Source organism: Copidosoma floridanum, unplaced genomic scaffold, assembly GCF_036245765.1.
Source record: "Copidosoma floridanum isolate Cflo_tuat_1 unplaced genomic scaffold, Cflo_Japanese_pri ptg000025l, whole genome shotgun sequence".
Lineage (NCBI taxonomy): Eukaryota > Metazoa > Arthropoda > Insecta > Hymenoptera > Encyrtidae > Copidosoma > Copidosoma floridanum.
The window spans coordinates 2,414,717-2,439,333 of NW_028321902.1; the positions used below are offsets into that span (position 1 = coordinate 2,414,717).

Here is a 24,617-nt window from a genome sequence, read left to right on the forward strand (position 1 = left end):
TTTTTTATGTATCAAATATTTTATTTAACCACATTAATGTAAAATTTTTTTTAACAATCAAAATTGTCACTGAACTTCAATTTTAATAAAATCAGCTTGATGAAAAAAAAACATTATTTATAAAAATATAAGACGCCTTAAAAAATGTAAATTTTCCTCTCAATCATTTCCCCATACAGGTAATAAACAGCACTTTGAACCACTCAATTTCCTCCTTTGTCAAGCTCGACAAGCGTCTAAAACAAAGAAACAAAAAAAAAAAAAAAAAAAAAAACAAATACTCGTGGCAAGTACGACCTCAGCTGCGTCGCGTTTCAAAAAAAAAAGGTACACTCGCTCTTTTCCTCGTCACCGCGATTTGCACTTTTCTTTAAAATACACATACATACGTGCCACGCCAGAGTTGCGGGTAAAATTTATGAGCCTTGTTTTGCCAGTTCCTTTGCAGACACACACGCGTGGAAAAGCTAAAAGGGGAGCAGCGCGGCTAGATTTTTCAATGGAGACAAGGCATTTTTCATTTCAACCGTTGGTTCGTGCGCATATATATGCACATGTACGTACGCGAGTGACTTGCCCTGGCTACTTTGCATGCAAGCAATGGAGTTTGTTGGTCGTATTTCCCTTTTTCTTTTCTCAGAGAGCGAAGGAATGGTTTTCGGCAAGCGAGCGCTGACGGCTCGATTTCTATTTGGCTTTCAAGCCCGTTGGTAATTTGTCGAGGACGCGGGAGGTGTAATTTTGCCAGGAAGTAAGGTTCTTGTTAATTTTGAACTTTCTCACTGATTTCCTCGGAAGGGCGCGTTTTAATTATGCAGATGCGCGAGACAGTTAAATGTAACGGGTCGGGAGAGACACCCTTTGATAAGACGCCGTAACCGTAAGTTAAACGAAATTGAATTAAATTGATTAGGTTTTCTGAATTTGAAATTTAAAGTAATTGAATTCAAATTTTATCTATTAGTACACACTTTGAGATTTTATTTAATAATTCACTCGATTTCTTGTGCTTAACATATTAAGATACATTTGAAAAGCAAAGTAAAATCTAAATCAAAGCAAAATTACAAGATTTAAAAAAAGTATTATAGATTTTTTCGGATGCTTATTTTTTATTTAAAAAAAATAGTTTTCCGATTTCTGCAAAATTAATTTTTTTCGAGTATTTTATATTTTTAAACATATGATAAAAACGTATTTTTCCCCAAAAAATGATGAATTACGCTATCATAAAAACTATTATTTTTACATTTTTTTAAAATTGAAAAATAGTATCATTAAATCTATGATCTTGAGTTTGTCTTTTTGACGATTTTACAACATTTCTATTCCATGTTTCGTTGATTTTTACAAGCACAATTTTTTAAATGAAAATTAACTACTTGTAGCAAATTAAATTAAATTAAATTTAATCATCAATATTTTTTAGGGCTAACTAATAATAGTTGCTTTAGACGAATCGACAAAATCTTCTGAGGATATTGGGTGACTTCAAGGTTGAGGGTGAACCTGTTGAAAGATTTTTTTTTTTCGAAAATTTTTGCTGTACAAAAATTCATACAAAAACCTGATCTAGATATCAAAATATCTTCTGTAAAAATAATTATACACAGTCAATACCATTGATAATTCCATGCATTGGTTGATGGAATTTTTATGTTGAAATGAGTCAAAGTGAAGATGTACTAAAAAAATTTGAGTTACGTTTCAGAGTTTATAATATGTACAGATCCCATTTTTTTATCCCTGTTGATTTTATTGCTTGAAAATTTCCGACGTACACCACAGTTTGAAAAACATGAAAGAAATAAGTAGCTTCGCTACGAGCAAAACAACCCCTTGACAAACCACTCCTTTTATCCCAAAAACTCCAAAAGACGTAATAAAATCTTCAATAGCACGTGCACACCCACATCAGCCGCGTGACATCATCACCGGCGTAACAATAACACGGTGAAAAGCGTCATCTTCCCCAACGAGCCGAAGATAAAGAGCACGAAGGTGCAGGTACACGGGAAAAGCAGGGCGTCATCTCCATGCAGATCGACGTGTTAACGGTTAACGTGCCTCGTGTGCAGATATAATACACACGCCCGCACATGGTGTATGCATGACGCGGCTCTCGTCCTTCCCACCCTTTTCGCTATACCGTAGACACGTCATTTCCCGCGTGTGCCGCTCTTCCACGAAACGTCGTCGTAGTTCACTGAATTCGCAAAAACGAGAGATTGATGCTTTTTTTTTTTTTTTTTTTTTTTTTTTTTCAACTTTCACAATTATTCGTTCGGAAAATATTATCATGCGCGTGTGTTAAAGTTGACACGTGGGGTAATTAAAAAAATCCCCTGGGTGAGCGTGTTTTCCGTGCCCTGACTCGAAAATCGAGTTATCGCGCTTTGTCGAGCTCAAAGAGGAAAATAGGCGGCTAAAATCACTCTGCGCCTCGATTTTTACCTCCATCTCTCTGTTACGTATGTATACGTGGGAGTTGAATTTTTTGTAGGTGGAACGAATTTTCTACTCGGTAGTTTGGAAAAAAGAAAAAAAAGGAAAATACGCACGGGTTTGGATTTTTGTGGGAAACAGAGCAAAGATAAAACGAAAGGAGAAAAACTGATGTTAGGTCTGGCTTAGGGTCCAGAACGAGAGACTCGTGCGTATGTTGAAAATTTGCAGTTTTTTATTTATTTACTTATTTTTTTCCCCGTATAACAATTTAATTTTTTTTCGCTATTAGGACAATCTAAATTATACCCTAGATGAAAATATCACACAAAATAATTGTATACATAAGCCTAAAGTAATTTATTTATTATTGCAAAACAGATTTATTTATTATTTTTTAAGGTGTTACAATTTTTGAAGCGAAACGATTTGTTTGTAATTAAAAATCGTGTACTATTGTCTTTTTTTTATATATATATTTATCTCTTCATGGCCAAACACATGCAATATTAATTTTTAAATTTTAGGCTATCCTATGGAGACTTACAAGGCGAGTGCACCCCCCAACTTTTGCTTAATTTTTACTAGTAAATTTTTCTTAGATGTCAGAAGAAAAACGCAATGACTGAATTCTCACTCGATCATAATACAACCACTCTTGGAACTAGACCGATTTTAATTTTATTTCAGATCAAAGAGAGCCACCTCCGTGTACCCTCGAACAAAAAGATGAAACCCGCTTCTCAAAAGTCACTCCCCAAGCCTTTGACAGTGTGCAAAAAAAAAAAAAAAACGCCCGCAATTTCCAACGTTGGTCGTCAAATCCACTTGGTCCCTCGTCTCTGAAAACGCATAGTCGCGCAGGTTTAAATAATGCAACCGAATCCTCGTTAAAATTCTCTTTTGACTCTCCCTAGTCTTGAAGCGAATTTCCCAAAGGCAGATTAACCCGTGCACGCGTACATCTACCTTATACGTATAACGCGTTCGTAAAACTGCGCACGAAAGATCACAGAGCCACTACGAGAATAAAGCCGTTCGTGCGGACATACAATACCAGTCAGTTCTACGTAGAGTCGAGAGAGACTCGAGATGCAGACGATATTTAAAAACTCGGTACAGAAGAACATAGATAAAAATAACGCACACTTATATACACTTACTTATTATTCGAGCAAAGTGCACTAGAAAAAAAATATTCTTTCTCCAGGAAGAGGAGAAAAAGTTTTCACGCACGTGAGAATTACATTATTTTTCTCTCGTCATCCTTTTTTTTTTCTGGCCCATGCACGAGTGAAGCTCGAAGCTGACAGCGAGTATTTTTTTTTACTTTGTGAGAATTCAGCTTTTTTTTTTAACATGCACAAAACATCGAAAAATCGAGAAAATTGAGAGATGGATGGAAATAATGGGGCGAAAATGTTTAAGAGGATGGCAGTGAAATGTGGGAGGTGTATGCGTATTATATGTAAACTCGGGCACAAATACTTTGGACTACAATTTTTTATTATTATTATTATTACTATTATTATTGTTATTATTACTACTAATTATACAGTGCTTGTAGGATTTTGTCATGGCAAGAGTAATTTTCAAATAATTTAGTAACGTTTCAAAATATGTACATATTTATTTAAATTCTTTGTATCAAAACTTTATTCTCTAAAAAAAAAGAGACAAATTTTTTGCTATTGAAAATTGTTGTTAATTCATGAAAAGTAGCAATAAAAAAAATTGTACACAAATGTCTTTTCAAAATTCCAAAATTTAATTGTGCCCGAGTCTGTGCTTATGCACAATCTAAGGACAGCGGGAATGAGTAAGCTAATGTTTTGGGCACGTGAAGGCAAGAAAGGACGAGCTTCGATAAATTTTCTCTTCTGTGTACACTTGGAAAGAGAAAAAGAAGTTGCTGATACTAAACTGATCGAGGCTTGTCAATCCTTGTAAAATTTAAAAGGTAAAAAAGTACATGTAAGACAATAATCTACGAAGATGAAAAATGGCACTAGGAGGTAGAGAAAATACGATGGAACTGAAAGAAAAAAAATTATATCAATAATAATCAAGAAAAAAATCAAGAAAAACGAAAAGTAAGAAAAAAAACTTGAATCTACAAGTCATAAAAATAATTTTTTAATACTTATTTTAAAAAAAAATTAAAATAAAATAGTGGACGGTTAACGGATGAAAAATTACCTTCCAGGTCTGCGCAGGGAACAGAATAACCAGACAGAGTTAGTGAACCAGGGTTTATTTATCGATCAATGAAGGTGTGGCGTCCATTTAACATAAGAAGCGGGTAACACAAAACAGAAAAAAGAACAATAGTTTTGATTTTTTAAATCTTTTTTTCAAACTATTATTCGTTAATTTTTTTTTTTTGCTGTGGAGAAAAGGTGATTTACTTTTTACTTGAAAAAATTGTATCTACTATGAAGGAGTGAAGAATGATGAAAAGAACATTCGAGCCATCGATCGACTCTTTGGTTCTTTGTTATTTTTATAATTCTTCTTTTTTTCTTTTTGTTTTAACACTCATTACAAAAGAAAAGGATCGATTGATGGACGACATAAATTCGAGGAAAGGAGCATAAAAATGTATGTACGTGACAATATACAGAACAAATCGGCGTGTTTGATTTTTATATTCGTTCCCTCTCTTCTGCGTGTTGGAATATAAAATATGTCTGAGATTTTTTATAAATTTTGATGGCTATCGATTGGAATCCAATTCATTTTTTTGTCTACGAGTTGCTGTTGGAATACGCATGACATCTACGAAAAATATATATATGTCAGTTAAATCTACTTGCCGATGCGCGACATGAAGTGCACCTTGGATTTTTTTTTTTTTTTTTTTTTTTTTTTACTCTATCGAGTGCATGTCGTACCAAACTGACAATTTTTTTCTACTTCGTTTCCCAAGAAGTAATTTCACGTTCAATGTAATACAATTTTTCGACTGAAAGTGCAAGGACGTGCACGTGTAAAGTTAGGCTGTCGAGTAAAGTTACATCAGAGAAACTTTCGTTTGATGGTCTTGTAGCTCAGTTTTATTGCGTATATTTTTCAAAATACTTCCAGGTTGGTATACTCACTGTGTATGCAATGGTTGAAGCGATATTTAAAGGGGTTCACAAAAAAGTATAAGCAGAAAAAAAAGTCAAAGCTGAAAGTACCAATCTTCTCACATCTGATAATTCTGACTTGGGCATATTTTTTTTCGTAAAGTATAATGTATTTTATAGCGTAGAAATTTTTCCAACAATTATAATGCATTATATCTTTTAAGGAAAATAAAGTCAGAGGAATAATTTCCTAAATGTTTACTAATACTCTTCAAAATAAACTGTACTTTAAAAAATACAATGCTGTTGAATTTTCTTAATGACGCTTATTTTCTCAGTCTTTAGACATCAGTAAAAAAAAAAATCAAGTATTGCGTGATAAAACACTGTTTGAATTGTGAAACTAAATGGAATTTTCCTCCTAAAATTTACAGATCCTCCCAATCACCACCTTGTGTCAACATGTTAGCCAATTTTTCGAGTCTTGGCCACCAAAGGAACCGGAATGTCAATTAATTCTTTCGAAAAGCTTCGTAGACGAGTGTCACAATAAAGTGAAAATGAATTTTTCATCATAGAAGAGCGATTTTTACTGCCACTCTTCCGTTAAATTTCGAGCATAAAAAAAGGAAAGTGGGATGACTGTCCAATCAAATGGAGGTGGGCTGATTTTCGGGAAGTTGAATGCGGGTTATTTAATCAGCCGTAATTGACTTCTGGAGCTACGGGTTCTCTTTGATGCTTATTGGATCCGTTTTTCAAACGTATTTTCTAGTAAAACGACCGTCAAGTAGTAGTTATATATAAAGTTCATTTGAAATTGAAGATGAGGCAGGATTTTTTGAATTTCTATTTTGTCGTCTCGTCAGTAATCTCGATAGAATATGTAAAAATATTATATCATGTATCATTGACTAGCCAGGATTCGAAGTAATAACTCGATTAATTAATAGAATCACTCAAAGTTGTTTTTAAAAATCTTTAATTCTAAGAAATCCATATCAAAAGTATTTAATTAAAATATTTCGAACACATTTGGCAGGACTCAAAAAATTAAATTTTATTATTTAAATTACATCAATTATATATAAAATTATAATAACTCAAAATATGTGAATACTAATATAGTTATAACTTGACAGTTTTATTTGATATAAATTATCAAATGCATTTTTACCTAATCAAAATAATTGAATGAGTTATTAACAAAACTTGTATTTGTACTAAAGTAATTGATAGATTATTTCAAATACGATATTAACAGAATAAGTTGTTAATATTGATCATTTTTTTTTAAACTAAGCGTATTTAATGATTTATTTTAATCAAATACAACTGTATTTATGCTTTTTAGTAAATAAATTTTCTTGTTCGAATACTGTATTTCAAACAATCTAAATTTCATAATAACAAAAGTACTGGAGAGTGAAAGGAAATTGAAAATTAAAAAATTTCAAAGTACTTTATTTGAAACAATAAACTTGTTTATATTATTTACTCGATCTTATATTTTATGTACACAACTTAATAAAATATTTTACTTGAACACTACATTTGAATAAATAAATGAAATAATATGACTATTTAATTACAATTAAAATGAAATATTTAAAAATTTTTGATATTTTGTGTACCCTACATTTGAGCCTCAAGTTCATTAAAATTAATTATGTCTAGTTTGAGAAGAAAAATTTTAGAGATTCGTTATGTTTATTTAATTTTCATGAAAATACAAATGATAACGGTATAGAAAATTTGCCAAAATAATTTCCAGTAAGGAAAAAAAAAGACTAGAAAATAACCGTTCAGATTTTCGTCTTTTTCATTTCTCTATATTTTCTATATTATGGCGAAACACGACAGAACGGAATAACGTTCAAATGTATGCACGAGCCGAATGATGTATCGAGAAAAACACGCGATTCTCCTATCCGCAGGGAGTTTCCGTACTCATGCTCACGAATATATAGCTCCGCTCCATCGAATGCACATTTGCATTCTTCGGCAGAAGAACTGTGTGTTTGCTCCCTCTGCTCCTTCGTACGCTGAAAAGTGCAGTTGACTTTTGTTTTACTTTTTTTTTTTCGTCTTTTGCTGTGGATACTTTTTTTATTTAGTTTTATTATGCATTTATCTATAGTGAGGAAAAAAAAATTTGATCAAGAGAAAATTTCTAATTTGCCTTTGTCAAAAAACTTAGAGTAGATAATAGTTTCGAGGTCTTTTTTTTCGAGGTCAAAAAGGGAAAAATTATTGTTTTTAATAGTAAAGATTTTTGTTTTAACAGTAAAAATTATAGTTCGAATGGTTAGAATTATGGTCAAAGCAATAAAAATTACCATGCTTGAACAGTAAACAGTTAAAATTTTTATTGTTAAAAATAATAATTTTTCCCTTTTTTGCCAGCTTGCATTCGATTTACTGTACAGAATGGTAATTTTTGTTGGAATTTCTCTATAATTTTTATTAATTTTTTTTTCTCAATTTAGAGTTGTGCTCGAGAACAAACGAATTCCCAATCGAATTTGTGAAAACGAGCTTGAAATTTTTAATGTAGCTTTCAAGATCTTTTATTATGCAATAATTTAACTGAATTTTTAAATTAATTTACTATATTGAAATTCACATTTTTGTACGATTTTAATAAATTGTTCATTGGTCTAAATGGCTAATTAAATTGAGTGAAAACACTTCAAAATACATGGCTGAAATTCATTGTGATAATTGCACGATGAATTGCTTTTATTTAGAAACAGAATGTAGGAGTCAAGAATAATTAAACAGATGCTGTTAATTAATTGTGTTTCAGTGATAATTGAAAAAATAAACCTATAGATTCCAACAAATTACTGATAAGGCATTTATTAAATACGTATCCTTTGTCGTATTGTTGCTAATAAATTTTGAAAACATTATTTTATAAAAAACTATATTAATTTATTATGAGATTATTATTGACATTTCCACCATCTAACACCAATACTGAAATATCCAAATTCAAATACTACATGCTATTTTACAGTGGCATAATTTTATAGTCATCCAGTAAAAATTTCTTATTTTTATCAAAAATTAAATATTTATCATTTTTCAAGAGGTACTCAATCATTTCGAGTAATTTTAAAGTTTATAAGCCAAGAAAATACCTTGGCGAATGAAACTGAATTCGTTTTCACTTTGCGGGCTATTCGATCGTCCTTCCACCCCCACGTGCACAAGCGAGGTTTCATTAAGCGCGTTATGCAGCACTTAAGAGGCGTTTAATAAGCCGGAAAACTTTCACGCGATGACCCGAAAAAAGGAGGAAAAGAAAAGAAATTACAAATACGGAACTTTCCCAATTTTCGCTCCTTCGGATGGAGGAGGTAGAAAAAGAAAAAAAAGCATAATAACCACAGAGGCAGCGGCTAATCCTCGAGAACAAAGAGTTAACTTTTTTACAAGCGCGAAAAGAATTTTTCGTGGCTTTCGGGGAATCCCCGATTTTTTTCGAATTAGCATTACATTTTTTTTTTTTTCGCTTAATCCTTGAAGAGATCGAAAATTAAATTAAACCAACAACAATTTAAGCTTCGTTACACGAGCTCACTTCTCAGAGCAATAAACTACAGTCTGTAGATTAGTTTCCGTCAGCGTCGAGGAAAGCCTATAGCAATTTTTCCCGCTGCCAGCCAACAATGGCATTTGCTCCGGAAATTTCCGTCTCCGCAGCACAAAAAGGGAGTACAAGAAAAAAAAAAAAAAAAAAAAAAAGCGGACAAAGGAAGAAATCACGATCGAATTTTTTCGAACCTCACGTACATACGTCTGAAAAATCAGTCGCGTCCCCAATACAATCCGCGGCTTGGTATTTCCTCCCTTCCCAAACGACGCGATTTCTCGCACCGCGCGAGATCAGATTTTTCGTATTCCACCTCGTTCCGACGGTGGCTTTCATTCGATTCCGAAAACGGGATCCGGGAAATAACCCCGCCTCCTTCTCCCTTCGTCAGATTTTTCTCAGCGAAAAGCCTGAGATGCTAAATAGTGGAAGCGCCAGGAATCCACGCAGGGCGAAAACAATGTCTTTTTTTCGAATATTCTTGATGTTTTCCTTCTTTTTTTACGTACAAAGGAGGGAACGCGTGTGTACGCGTCCCCGGAATTTCCTGCCAGCGACATTGCTCGTTCTTGCGAAATTCCAGAAGTGCAGTCTTGCCTTCTTTGCGTTCTCGTTTGTATAATAAGCCGGCTGCCGGTGTTTTAGCAAAAAATTTTAACCTAGACATTCTTTTGCCGGTCAAAAGGGACCTTAGAATATTTTTTCTTTTTAATTCTAGAAGACAATGAGGAACAAGTAAGATTTTGCAATAAATAACAAAATTTGGAACTTCCTAACCGAAATCGATTGATGAACGTTGAAATCTTTCTAGACCGAATAAATTATATCAAATCAACCTGGAATTTAAATTCAAGTAGGTACGTTGTGAGAGAATAATTTTTTTACATCATTTAAAAAAAAATTTTAGCAGCTAGATTCAACTGAACATGTTTAAACAATCATGTTCATTTTAAGGGTTTAATATAGTCATATTGGAGTGCAGATACTTTTGCAATTGATTTTTTTTTTTTTTTTTTTTTTTTTTTAATCACAAATAATGCACTAAAAAAAAGAAAAAAAAATATATTTAAGTATTTAAAAAAGAATTTAAATATTTTATTTGAAATAGTTTAGAGTAAACTTTAGTATCTAAAGTATATTACATTTATCTGTTTGAAGAAAAATACTTTTTAATATTACTCTATTGCAAATAGTAATGGATAAAAAAATTTTCTAGCAAAAAGAATCTATTTCATTGGGGAAAAAATTTTTTAATATTTTAAAAATTAATATAATAATTGGACTATTCGGTTAATAACTATGATAAAAATTGATATCAATATCTAAATTAATTATGTTGAATATGACTTGAATATTTTGTATAGTAATTTATTTAAAATTATTTTAAAATTCAAACGAGTTAAAAAAAATCCAGTAAATAGTTTTTCATAAGTTAGACAATAGGATCGTCATGAAATGAATGTGAAATAATACAAAAAAAAATTTAATCATTTGAATTCTTAACGTAATAGCCTTTTAGAATATTCAGGAAGAAGAATAACAAAATTGCAATTAACGCTACTGTGTAATGTTTTAATTTTTTTTTAAATAAAAAATCATACAGTTGTAGCAAAACGTTTGAAACTACCACTTTTCTGCTAAAAACGGAATTTTAAAAAGGGTATCCTCGATCCCAAGCGAATAAAAATTTCAAGTGCACTCGGGTCAAAGACAAGCGAGGCTTCCGTTTTCTCCTTTGCGATCGGAGAGAAAAGGCAGAAGCTCAAAGAAGACAACAAGGCAGGAAAGAAAGAAAAGAAAAAAAAATATAAAGGAGATATCTCCATTCGGAATAATTTAAATAGAAAACGTCTGTCGAGCGAAAACATCTCGCGGACCATCCTCTTTAAGAGAGAAAAGAGGAGGAAGTACGGGAAGAGGTAAATTCAAGACGTATAATATCAGGGCGTGGAGATAGATTCTCCCGCACATCGAGATGATGCTGTACGGAGGAACGAAGGAGCTATCCTTGCTTCCGCTGTCTGCTGTCTGTCGCTTTGGCGAGATTTTTCTTTTTCCGCTAACCGCGGCGCCTTTGGTGTTCGCGATGTGGGATCATATTTTCATATTCCCCAGTTTCATGTACACGTTTTTGAATTCAACGTCAGATTTTTTTTTTCTTTTTGTTAAACATTAAATGAATTTTATTTGACCCAAAAGCATTATTTTAAAATGTCGTTTCTTAGCTTTAGGGGGTTAATTTATGACTTACAGCTTACCCTAAGTGTCATTGGAAAAATGAAGTTAAAAAATTAGACAATCACAAAAGATCTGGTAAATATGTCTGAATGCAATTAAAATACAGTTAGCTAAGCACTATGATCAAACTTGGGCACAATTATTTTATAGATTTTTGATTACTTTAATATTAGAACTTCCTCAAAAAGTTAATTTTTGTGTTTTATTTATCCATAAAATTAAAAACGCATTTTTCAGAAAAAAAGTAAATTTTATTTTTAATGTATCCTATACTGAATCATCAAAACAAATATTTAAATTTTTTTTAAACGCTTTGAACTATTTCCTTTTAAAATATTTTCATGAAAATATGCGTTATGTAACAATAACTTTTGTTCAGTAATGTGTTGTACGAATCAGTAAAAAAAATTCTAATGGGAAAAAAAATCAAGTCTGCATGATTATTTTCAGATTAAAATGTGTCTTAAATTCTATAACCAAAAGAATAAATAATAGAAAAAATAAAGGTTCAAGTCACCAGATCTATATGCAATTGAATAGTTTATCCTTTACAAATACAATATTAAATCTATAACAACTCGTTTTAAACGAACAAATTTTAAAATAAATTTAATATCTACAAAAAAAAATTTTCCTTGTTCATTCAAATATTTCCCCATGAACGTCGAGTTGCCATGTAAGAGAAAAAAAGCGGCACAAAGAACTCGACCTTACCGTGCTGATAGCCCCTTCAAGTAGAGGCAGGAGCTTCTCTCTCGAGGTGCTCGAGTACTCGAATAAACAGCGCTCAAAAGGTTACGGAGGAAAAAAAAATAAGATGCAAGAGGGCTGAGTAAAAAAAAACTTTGGTACCTTCACATGTACTTACTTTACTACTGTATGAAAGTACAAAATAGATTTTTTTTTTTTTTTTCATGATTTTTTTTATCATACTTTGAGACATTGGGTAGTAGGAGATTGGTACTTTCGATTTGTCTACTGGGATCGTATCGCAATTGGGGTACATATGAATCAATACAGCAGCTCGAAACGCATACCATTTTCTACTATTGTCTGTTTTATGGTCTCGAAGGTAGCGGGGATATGCTTCAAGTACTACAGGTACAAATTTCTCGGAAACCTTTTTTGTTACGCATTCCAAACGTGTGATGAGTGTGTATTTGTGTACACATTTGTGGTTACCTTTTGGGAATCATCATCGGTATAGCACCTTTGCTGATTAGTTACTTTTTTTTTTTTTTTTGTTTGGCTTGTACTTTCTTGTTGTCGTTTTTTTTTCGTACGAAAATAAAATCAAATGAAAAAACACGTGATTCACCAAAGTTGCATTGACGAACAAGAAAGTAAAATATAAAAGATGAGAGATATTCATCATTCGGAGTGCATTGAAAAATAATTTGATTAAAAGTACACTCGTGCAATCATGAAAAATTAAATTCGTTTTCGTTCCTATGTATGCACGAGAGTATAGCCGAGGTTCACAACGAGGCAGTGCATGGACGATAGTGCTCAGCATTTTTGTTGTGCTTTTTCCTAAACATCGAAGCGAGATAGTAGTATATAGTGTCACTGAACACTGTTTTTGTTCAGTCTTTTTTTTTTTTTTTTTTTTTCTAAACAATTTTTTGTCTCCTTCGTTTCTTAATACACGTATAGTGCGTGTGTGTGTGGAGTAAACCTGAAATTAATTAGTTACCAATTAATTGCGAGACTCAAAATTTTTATCGACAAACAAATTTTGACTTACAGTTATGATTTGATTCACGTGTAAAAGTGCACATGTATGTGTAACACCGACACAAAGTGGAAACGAAAATTTTCAATGACAATGAAAAACAAAAAATCATCGAAAGTCAATCGAAACGAGTCGAAGGGCTTTAAAAAGAAAAAAAATATTCAAGTCAGGCATACATGTAAAATTAAAGTGAGCTGACTGTAAAAAAAAAAAGATGAAATAAAATACAAAGTTAATGCGAAAAAAAAAACATCTGTATTATCATGAAAATGCGCGTTTGCTGGCGATTTCATCTATTTTGTTCTGATATTTATGAAATACGAATATATCATGTGGTACTCGATCGCACAGCTTTTCCAAGACTCAAAGATATACAGGGTGCAGAGATATAAATCAATAGGCATCAAGACAGTTATTGTGCCGTAGACACAATCATATGGTGTAGTAAATGACAAGACGATCTCCAAACACTCCAGAAAAAAAAAAAACATGGCATCATGTTGTTTTTTATTTTAATGCAAATTTATTTTCACAAAAATGTAATACGTTTATACACAGCGTGTCACTATCCACTAGAGAAATGCCTGGCAGTAGGTATAATGGTAAAAGTACATAGAGTTAGTAGAGTATACGGACATGACAGTGGCAGACGTGAACATTCCAGTCATTCGCATATATGATCGTCGTGTCGTCGATGGATGCTCTCGCTCGATGGATTGTTCATACTCATGTACAACATTGAAAAATGTTCTCGTGTTTGTATTATGCATTGTTCCTTTGCTTTAGTTTTTGCGTTTAATTTCACGTGTGTATTGTATATATATACACATGAAACAAACGATCGGTTTTGTAGGTGCGATTGCAGGAAAGAGGTGCACTTTTTTAGAGGCATACACATATATAATAATTATTATACGTAGAAAGAGCAAAAATGTATATGTATTGTATACATAACAGAATTAAATTGTTGATAATTATGGACACTCTGGTATTTTCCTCTGGGTGTCCTTTGATGGCATTCGTGTGGATCGTATATCGGTGGGTGTGATATTTTTCATATGGTGAGGTTTCGAAAAAGGCCAAATTGTTTTGAAGAAAAAAAAAAGTTACTTTCTTTTCGTTTCGAGTGCAATATATACCGAGAGAACATTTCCATTTGACGCTGATGCGATGGTACACTTAACAAACATAGGGTAAGTAGAAACGACACATCATCTGTGGAGTCTTCAATCAATTATACATTGTACATTGTACTACAATTGCAGGATCCGATTTTATTTTTGGTATTACGATTGCGCTGATCGCAGTTTGTACGCTTGTCTGACGATATCGCACAGTTGTAACTCCTGATGAAATGGCAACACTTTTTTCAAACTTTTCGTTTAAAAACTACTACAATTTTTATTACTTTTTCAGCACAAAGATACTCAAAGATCTATACATTCAAAAACCTGTATCCTTCGTTTTACTAAACAATGCACCTAAAATAACAATGTCGTAAACTTGATTTTACCAATAGACTTGTACATATAGTCCTTGGAACCCAAAATCATGTATGAACATAATCTCACTCAACTTTTTAGAAAATCTCTACGTTTATATTCATGTGTAGCATATGCATACAAAATCAATTACGTGAAATAGTCATTGTATATTTGTTTCCTTACTTTGACGATAAATTTCAATCATCAGACGGATGGATGGATATCGTGGACAAGTAAGTTACTCAATTGGAGTTGCGATTTCAAATTCTTTGAATCCCATTTTACTGTACATCCTTATTTTCTTTAACTAGCTTATATCGTAGAGAGGAATCAATAGGAAAGGGTTGGAACTGATAATCCAAAACAATGTTACAAGGGATTTTGTGGCGAGGAAGAAACCCTTCCCTCTGACTTTAGCTATCCAAGTCCCGTCGACACTTCAGAATCCATGCCCACATCAAAGAGTATACACTGCGACCAACGTACCCTGGAAATTCCGTGAGTTACAGAACATTAGCTTCCATAGGCTGCAACCCATTAGTTATTCCCTCGGCTATGCGTCCCCTTGTTGCACGCGCGGGGAATGCAAAGCGCGCATCACCCGGTGTTTGTATCGCAACGCGAGACGCTCGCGAAATGCCCGTCTATCTGTCCGTATGCTCCGTTTGACTCGCCTCGCTGTGCTGTTTCCCTCTGATTAGGCTGTCTGTCGTCGGATATTGAGCCACGATTGGCTCACGTGATGTGTGGGTCGCGTTGCCGGTTCATTCGCGAGAATATCGCCGATGACACATTGACGCCCTCCCCAAAGAGTGATCGTCCCCAAGAAGTGAGCTTATCACATGTTACAGGAGTCGATAGGAATTTCAAAGGCGTTTCGAGGATTTTTTTTTTTTCAAACTTCCAGTGTCTTTGAAAGATTCGGACAATCTTTTTTCTACAGCACGCAGTTCTTTGTCGACGATTCGTTTTCTGCGGTTGGGATAAATTATCTTTTAGAATCAGAAGAACCGATGATAACGAGGTTGCGTGTAGGAAATTGCCTCCTTGCAAGCACCCCCCCCCCTTTTTTTTTTTAAAATCGAGTGTCCTTTAGAGTCTCGAAAAAAGACACCTTCTTGACTTGTCAACCCCGTGCAGGAAGATCCACTGCGCGTTTGCAGTGCCTTTCGAAGCACACGCGTACAGAAACAATCGGGGGTCTGAAAAGGCGCCAAATGGACCGTCTCCCTATTTTTTTTTTTTTACCACTCGCTAGCTCTTTTTTACCGTGTGGGTGTATATAGTTACTGTAGGGCGCGAAGCCTTTTGACGAGGGAACAAGAGACGCGCGCTTCGTCGTCCTTTGTACACCTATACCATGTGGCGTACGGATGCGGTTTGATGTTACTCGAGCGCCTCTGTACGTACGAACTTTTGGTTGGGAGTATTTTTCATGATATTTTTTTTTTTGGGTTAAAGTTTTTTGAATAGGTTTTGGCGTTTCGCGTTTATTACAAGTGTCAAATGGTTAGGGAGTTAAATGATTGCGAACGGAATTGTAAGCAACTTTAAAAAATTGTTCATCGAGTCGAGGTATGAACAAGGGGGAAAAGCCAATCACGGGGTCTTACGAAAAGTGGTACTTCTTTCGTTTTTAGTGAAGAGAAAATCAATTTTACGAAGCGTATGAAATTTAAAAATTTACAAATTTAGGAATTTAATACAAAAATATGTTCACGAAGAATTGGATAAAATTGAGGAATTTTCACAAGAATCTATCTGAAGCACCTAAAATAGCCGGATGTTACTTTTTTCCATTGACCATCCAGATTGTACCTCCTTCAACATGAAAAATGAGACGCCATTCTTTTCCCTCCCAGGCGCCGATAAGATGGATCGAAAGAGCTTTTGTTTCACGTAACGATGAGGAGTTCTTTTTTTTTTCTTTTCTTCCTTTTCGTCGCTGCGCGTTTCAAGTATTGATCGCACCCACACAACCACCGAACACATGGAAAAAAAAGAGCCCAAGCACGTCGATCCTCCAAGAAAAAAGATGTAGTTCAATAAAATTCCAATGATCGCGCCAAAACATTGGTACGTTTCGCATACTTAGCATAGAAACGGGCGCGCAACTCAGCTGCTTTTCTCAAGTATTTTTCGCTCTGAAAATAGCAAAGCAGCAAAAAATAAAATAAAAAAAAAAAAACGACGAAATTCCCAACTGCGCCTCCGGGCTTGTTTAATCAGGCGAAAGAATGTTTTGCCAAACTCCTCGCGTTTCCTCTTTCAGTTGGCTCTGTGTGTTGGCCGCGTGGCTCAAAGTTTTCCGGACTTACTTTCCACGAAAGTTTGCATAATTGATTTGCCGTCTTGCCGCTCCCTCGTCATTTTCTTGCTTTTCTATTGCCCCCCCCCTTTTTTTTTGTATCCAATTATGGACGGTAATTGGGGGAATATAGCGGGAGGGACGCTGTTGCGATAATTTTACTATAAGTCATGTTTTCCACTCAAGAACGTGACGTGAGATTTTGCACTCGAAGTAAACACATTCATTAGCAACGTGTCACTTTTTGTTTCGTTTTCAATTACGAAAGCTCAAAAATATTCTATGATTGGTTCAGAAATTTTTTTTTTTTTCAAATAGTTCAATTTTACCCCATCGTGTTTCAACACCCACGGAAATTAAAAATCAAGAAGAAAAACTTTCTAAAAAATAAGACCAAAAACTTTACTGATTTATTTTTTATATTGTTACGAAAAAAAAAACTAAAATGTAAACAAAGTCATGCAATTACAATTTTCAGAATTTTTTTTTACTTCTTTAGAACATATTTTCTACCAATTGTTTCCTACACTTGGGATTAATTTTTTTTAAAAGTAAGCAAACATTATTATAGTCCCTGTTATTTCTATCACAATCAATATATATATATATATATATATATATATATATATATATATATATATATATATATATATATATATATTAGTACAAAAAAATCATGTTAATCGGAAACCAGTCCAATTTCTTCCCTAACGCCATTCAGCCAGTAGTACAACTGTGCGTATCGTCAGAGAGTAGATCGAGTCCAAGACGCACTCGAACGATTCATTATCGTCTCGATTGAATCCGAGTGCTCTTATCTCGTCGCTTACAATAAGTACATATAAACTGATTTGTAAAAAAGAGGGGGTGGGATAATAATGATGAGAAAAACGGAGACAAAAAAGAAAGAGATTTACGGTGGACTGACCTGAATGAACTCTTGTACGGTTGTGTCGACGACCATCAGTGGATTGAGGATCAGATGGACGACGCCGTTTTTCACGGGAATGTTTGGCTTGACGATTTCAGCCAACACCGAGGCTGACGGGTGCTGTGAGTCACCCACCAACGTGTCCGATTTGACGTAGTCTGTGTAATTTAGAAAAACATTTTTCATTCAATCATTTCGTTTTAAAGACATTGAGTAAAAGAACTACTTGTGAAACGGTTTATCTTGTGTTTGATAAAAAAAAAAAAACGAATACTCCAAATCCCGAAGTGACAGTCATTTGTCATATTTGTCTTCCTATACGATCAGTATGACTCTCATTCAATTGACTACAGTGTAAATATTGAGTTGGATTTTTGTAAAACATTTCTAATCCATTGGTTATTAATGATTAACTTATTAATAATACTTAAAACGTAGTTTCTCAGTTTCTTTATTTATGTTATCAGTTCATAGGCTATTTTGGTTGTTACGTCACTGTCAAAATATATGTCGACTTCTTGACAATATCGTAACAGCCGAAACAGCTCTAAAGTTATTATAATAAATAAAAAAAAAACTGTGCAAATAAAAAAGTTGTAATTATTAATTTGTAATTTAATTATTAATAACCCGTTAAATTTTCTACATCAGATAAAAATACTGTCATGATTGTACATAAAAGTAAGTTGAAGAAGACATAAAGTATTTTTCAACTGGTATGTAGATTTTTTGTCTTTTGACGATTTAAAAAGAATTTTTTTTTCTTTCAGTTTAATACCATAGAAACTTATTGACTTTCGGTTTTTTCTCATGAGAATAAAGTCTTCCAAGGTCTGTTTCACAAGTTGTACTTTTACCTCGACATAACTATTTATTTATTGTTCACTAAACTTACACTTGTCGCTACCCTTGTCGGACCGTTCGGTTGAGAAACTAATGGTGACCTTAAGGTTGTCCCCAAAAGCCAAAGTTTCGTACGGTTTGTTGCTTGGGGTCGGAGCCGTGAAGAGCACGTGATTGGGTATCACGTGGCCGTCGATCACCATCTTGTCAATCTTGTTGGATCGCATTGTTGGCTGAAAAACGAGTGATGCAAAATTAATGCAAATCAAAGTTCTCGAGTGTTGAAAAATCAAAACTTCAAGGCGCTCGTATACCCCTGGAGGAAATGCAAAGTTTGCAAATTTCATGTTTGAAGGTAAGATGGATTAAGTCGGGAGCAAGAGCGTCACTTTCAGATTGCGGGGTGCGTTGTTTAACCAAAGTTAATCGAAGTAACGAAGGCAAGACAGCGTCACTGGTGGGGATTGATGGAGTGTTCTTTTTTTTTTTTCTTTTTTTTTTTTTTTTTTTTTTTTTAGTAGTGAAAGAATCATTTGGTAGTAGTGTCACGAGTCAAGTTTGAAAATAATAGAGAAAAAAGGGTTTGCAGTGCAGCTATGATTTTTGCTGCACTGCGAAAAAGACGACTCCGTCGCATTCCTGCTTCTCTCCCCGAGGTATCGGAACGAAATAAAATCCTCGTCAGTCAGTCCTAACGTCGTCCTTACTTTCCACGCCCATATCCCTCAAGGAAAAGGGAATTTACGCCAAAGCGTATTTGGCGCGTCTCGAAGGCCAGTCGCAAGAGGCGAGGGACGAGAAGGCAGACAAAGTCCGACACTGGCGACAGCTTTGACACACACTTCTGGAGATTCCTCGGATCGTCCGAATGTCTCGGCGTAGATGGTTTCGGCACGCAAAGTTTTTTTTTTTTTTTTTGAGACAGGGATTTTTTTTATTGTTTAAGGGAATTGCACAGTCGAGCTGCTGTGGAGGACACGAATGTTCTAACAGAGAAAAAGTTACGAGTGAGAGTTCCTTGGGAAATTTATTCTATGATATAATCAAACGTCATTTGGTCGGTCGATTTTTGTACCACCACTTTTATTGACAAACCTTTATTTCCATTTTTTTTTTTTTTTTACATAAAAAATCAATCTTTTACAAATGTTTCGAATAATTGGAAATGCTTTGGAAACTTATTTCGTCAAGCAGTGAAAAAAATTTGATGTTGACGTAACGTCATTACTAAGGTTTGTCGAAACTTTTGTTAAACTAAATTAAGAAAAACATATTTCCAAGCGTTAATATTCCCACTGTAATAGTAAAATTTTGCGTAAAAAAAATTTAAGATAGAATCCAACGACCAAAACGACGTTTTTTCAACCAATGTTTGAGTAATCCTAAAGAAATTATAAGCTACCCATTGTCTAAAATACAAATAAAACAAAAATTCAAAGATTCTTAACATAATAATTTAAATTACATTAAATTGTAAGATGTAAAAATAAAAATTCACGAAATACAATCTTATACGTAAGAATCATCGTAAAAATGTATACAAAGTATATTAGGAAACTGAAAAAAAAATCGAGTAAATACATAATAGTAATCGTTCAGTAACATTAACAAACACTGTTGTCGTAGTTTGACTAACATCGATTGTAACTTTCTTTCATCTTATGGTAACTGTGTCATAACCAGAAAAAGCATTATCCCGAATTGTCCATCAAACATTAATGTGCCATACAATCGTGAAGTCTCGTCGAAAAACTTTTCCGCACGTATAGGTATACTCGTAACACAGTGCGCTTTTGGTCTGTAAAAACAATTTCCCGATTTCCTCGAACTTTCCGAAACGATTGAACGAGTTTGGAGTGCATTACGATATGTTTATGGGGTGCGGATGCCTAGGCTGAAAGCTTTTACTCTTTTTTCCGAAATGCAAGGAAACTGGTTATTAAAAAGTGCAAAGTATGACAGATGTGCAATTCTTTGCTCGTTTTCTTGGATACTGCATTGCGCCCAAGTGTAAAATATTATCCAAAATATGTTAAGGTTAACAGAAACTTGATGAGAGTAAAAAAAATTGTTAAAGGTTAAATAAAATCTCATCACGGAAAACAAGTTTCAGTACTTGTATTTATTTATTTGGTGTTATTTTACAACTAAGTACCAGAGAGACTTTGAATGAAAGATGTAAAATTTTTAAATATACTGAAAATTCTGAATTAATAAATTTAGAAGACGCATTTCTTTCTACGTAAAAGTGAGGAGGAAGAATAATTGGCATCTTTCATAATTTCTGCACCTTTTAATAAATTCAATGCTTGAATTATGTATTTAAATCTAATTTTTTTGTTTGCTCTAACCAGCCCAGATTAATTTTTCCACTACGTTGCAGCGGTTGATTACCATATATATTCAAAGAAAAAATTTACAAGAAAAAAAATTAAAAATTAAAGATTATTTATTGATGTATCATTGAACTTATGAAAATAATATCTTGCACAAGAATAACAATTAAAATGTGATCATGTAATACATTTTCACATTCAATACTACCATTAATCTTGTAAACCTTGATAGCGAATAATACGACTAATTATGAATGAACACGGTAGTGCCATATTTAGTATGTACTTATGTATTTTTATAACTAATGAATTAATTTTTTGTAATTCAGCAAAAATAATTAATTAGGAATTAATAATTATAACATAATAGCTGTTCATCGTGTATAATTATTCATTAACTGATAAATAATTATTCTGAAAAATCTTGGCTTATGAGCTTTATCTTCCTACCTCTGAAAATCGACAAAGTATCTAAAGTTTTAAAGAATTTCTACAATGATAATTATTCATCTCAATTTAAAGAGTTACATTTATTTCACTTTTGAACTGCTTATTCGCTATTATTTCATTTTTTTTTATTTTTTTATTCTTATTGTTATCTGAAACGTATTATGAAATTATCATTTCCATTGTCAAAAACAATTTTAAATGCATAATCTGTTATAATCAATCCAAATTAAATCAAAACTATAGACATTTGAAAATTTTTAATCCATCTAATCCAAATAGACCATGAACTTGGTTTAAGCAAATCAAATATCTCGAAGAAGAAAAGCCTCGTCAAGTGAACCATCGTACTATAAAAATTATTTTATTTATCAAATTGAATTTACAATGTGCGATAAAGCGTAAAAAGTTATGATACATACCAATATTTAGTCCCTGACAATCGCACTAATCACAATTGTATGAGTGAACCTCCCAATTATTTCTGGTCATAAAGCTTTTCTTGCACATAAAGCACTCAAATGACTTTTTTTCGCCCTTACGATTACCTACGTGATTATTTATGTAGCTGCTTAGGTTAAAACTTTTTGAACCCATTGAATAGAAATGATCTTCAGTAAAGGACGTTCCCATGTGCGTTCCTAGGCAGCCATTTTGGCTGAAATTCCATGAAGATGTCGAACACGTAGGCTCTTGACTGGCGTGGGTTCCTATGCTCTCTTCTAGATGACCGATTTGGTAGAATCTTCTAAAAGGTGTTGTGTACAATGGCTCTTTTCCAGTATAGTTTTCTATGTTATTTTTTGGATGGTTCTTTTGATTGAGACTTTCCAAAGATGTTGAACAACGCAAGAACTGATTTCTAGTGTGAATCTTCGCGTGCTTTGTTAAATTACATTTATAACTAAAACTTTTCGAACATACAGAGCAACTGAAGGGTTTCCTGCCAATATGGGTCCAGATATGAGCTTCCAGTTTACTTTTGCGGTCGAAAGTTTTCGAGCAAACATTGCATTTGAGGAGATTCTCATTACAATGGATTTGCATGTGATCTTTTAAACTGTTCTTTCGGACGTAAGTTTTGTCACAAATTTCACAGCTAAAGCGCATTTCACCAGTATGAATTTTCATGTGAATTTCCAATTTATTCTTACGGCAGAAGGTTCTTGGGCAAACACTGCATTTATGGGGATTATCATTGTAATGGTTTCGCACATGATCTTTTAAACTGTCCTTTCGGACATAAGTTTTGTCGCAAATTTCACAGCTAAAGCGCCTTTCTCCAGTATGAATTTTCATGTGCCTCGTAAAAGAACCGACACAGCTGAAAGAATGTTTGCATAAGTTGCAGTAGTTCTGCCTCTGGTTGTTAAGTTTATCCATATTTGTGACCAATTTGACGATGTGATTGCTATTTTATTACTTATTTACTTCCTTTTTTGTTGTATTTCTGTCGTCTCTCATACCATATTCTAAACAATGGATTTAAAATGTGTTCACACAAGTGATTTTTTGTTTTTATTGCTGTGGAAAACAAAATCCCCATGACATTAGCTGCTTGTAAAATATCTTAGTTATAACTATTCTTTAAGCTAATGATTATACTCCATGATTAACGCCAACGATATCGTGTGCTTTAAGTTAGACGTCTATATTTTTCGATTCAAGTACATTTTTTAATATTAAACGAAATGATTTTGTTCTCCATGGAAAAACTCACCCACTGATTCCCGAATTAATAATCGATTGTTTTTGATCGACAAACAATCCTTGACTATTCTTGGCCAACCAATGGCTTACGTAAATTTTTACACGTCATATATTTTAAGTCGTAACTGTAGAAAAATAAACACTTTTTAAAACCAACTGCAACAAGATCAACGAAGAAACTATAGTCTGTATACGACTAAACTGATGAGTAGCTCTTAAAATGTTTCGTATCAGTAGGCAGTCAGCAACTAAATAGATACCGTAGATAGCAGCGTAATGGATGTTTTTTAAACGCTTGAAATTTCTCTTTGTTGCAAGACATATATTTTCGACGGATATTAAACATGTTTAGTTCTTACATATGGTAATTATTTCACAATATTAAGTGGGTAATGAATTACAGATAATTTTTGTTTTGTTGCTCATTGCTAGGAAGTATGGAAAATTTTATGGGTGGAGTTCGAGTATACTTTTAGGTGAAATCACCTTACAAGAATGCGCCGTGTCGCCCAACAAAAGCTTATTCTACGAACTGCTATCATATTTTTATTGTATATTAGACGACACCAAATTTATGTTTCATATACATACAAATATGTGTTTCATGTCCGTAGTATAGGACTTTAATATTGTTAAAGATTTTATGATAAATCCTGAACATTTTTTCAAAAAATCAAACTTAAAGAACTATTTTGAGTATTCATCTGGCTGTCATGTCTTACTTATACTTTTGTCAGAATGTTTCATTTGTCCTTAAAAAGAAAAATTTTTTCTTATCTAATAACCTAATTGTTTGCAGAACCATTCTTTTCTTTTTTTTCTATCATTAAAATTTTCCCTCACCTATTGTATAACTGTAATTAAATAGACCGATAAACTTGGGTGAAGAATCTTTTTTTCCTTACACCTCCGCCGAAAGTTCGTTCCATCTGACCCGATTTTGAGCTAGAAAAAGCCTCATATCAGTCCTGCCATATGTGCGCAGAACGAAGTGCGCATGTGTATATAGTTATATATTCAGCACCAAGAAGCAGCAGTAGTTATACAATACATATATATATATACGGCTAACGGAGTTATAACCTTTATAGTTTATACAACACAGAAAATCATCGGATATTTATTTACATAAATTATTGGATATATTTATATGTATATTTTTTTTTTGCACAATTTACATGTATATATAAATTTATTAATTTCATGTCAACAGAGTACACAACACAAAATTAAAACTACCAAATTAATGTTTTTTGATCAGTTACTTTCAATCGAATGATTTATTTAGTATATAAATGTAGTATATACATGTCATATTACAAAAATAAACTATGAAATCTTTTATTTAATCGAATTATGCTTATCACAATTATAATAGTTATTGATAGTAACCTGATTTATTTTGCACTTACGGATATAAACATTAGGATTTTTAAAATGATCTTTATAGGATCCATGATTCGAATTT

General features: G+C 33.2%; 2 protein-coding genes across 4 annotated transcripts in view; both read right to left on the bottom strand.

Annotated features, from left to right (window-relative positions):
* The window catches only part of Fas1 (fasciclin 1 Fas1 domain-containing), a 328,849-nt gene that overhangs the window by 24,399 nt on the left and 279,833 nt on the right, over nt 1–24,617 (bottom strand). For both annotated transcript variants that reach the window (XM_089595538.1, XM_089595537.1), the window contains exons 6-7: nt 18,709–18,889; nt 17,811–17,971 (exon numbers count right to left, since the gene is read on the bottom strand). In XM_089595538.1, the coding sequence (XP_089451664.1) occupies nt 17,811–17,971; nt 18,709–18,889 (342 nt within the window). The remainder of the gene's footprint in view (nt 1–17,810; nt 17,972–18,708; nt 18,890–24,617) is intronic.
* Nucleotides 21,719–23,200, bottom strand: LOC149373904 (uncharacterized). Of its 2 annotated transcripts, XM_089595540.1 has the most exons (3): nt 23,160–23,200; nt 21,862–22,911; nt 21,719–21,789 (listed from the first exon to the last, which is right to left on the bottom strand). In XM_089595540.1, the coding sequence occupies exon 2, from the start codon at nt 22,820–22,822 to the stop codon at nt 21,887–21,889; it is 936 nt and encodes a 311-aa protein (XP_089451666.1). In that variant the 5' UTR covers nt 22,823–22,911; nt 23,160–23,200; the 3' UTR covers nt 21,719–21,789; nt 21,862–21,886. The 2 variants fall into 2 exon arrangements, with proteins under 2 accessions (XP_089451666.1, XP_089451665.1); XM_089595539.1 differs by lacking the exon at nt 23,160–23,200 and having other exon boundaries at nt 21,862–23,014.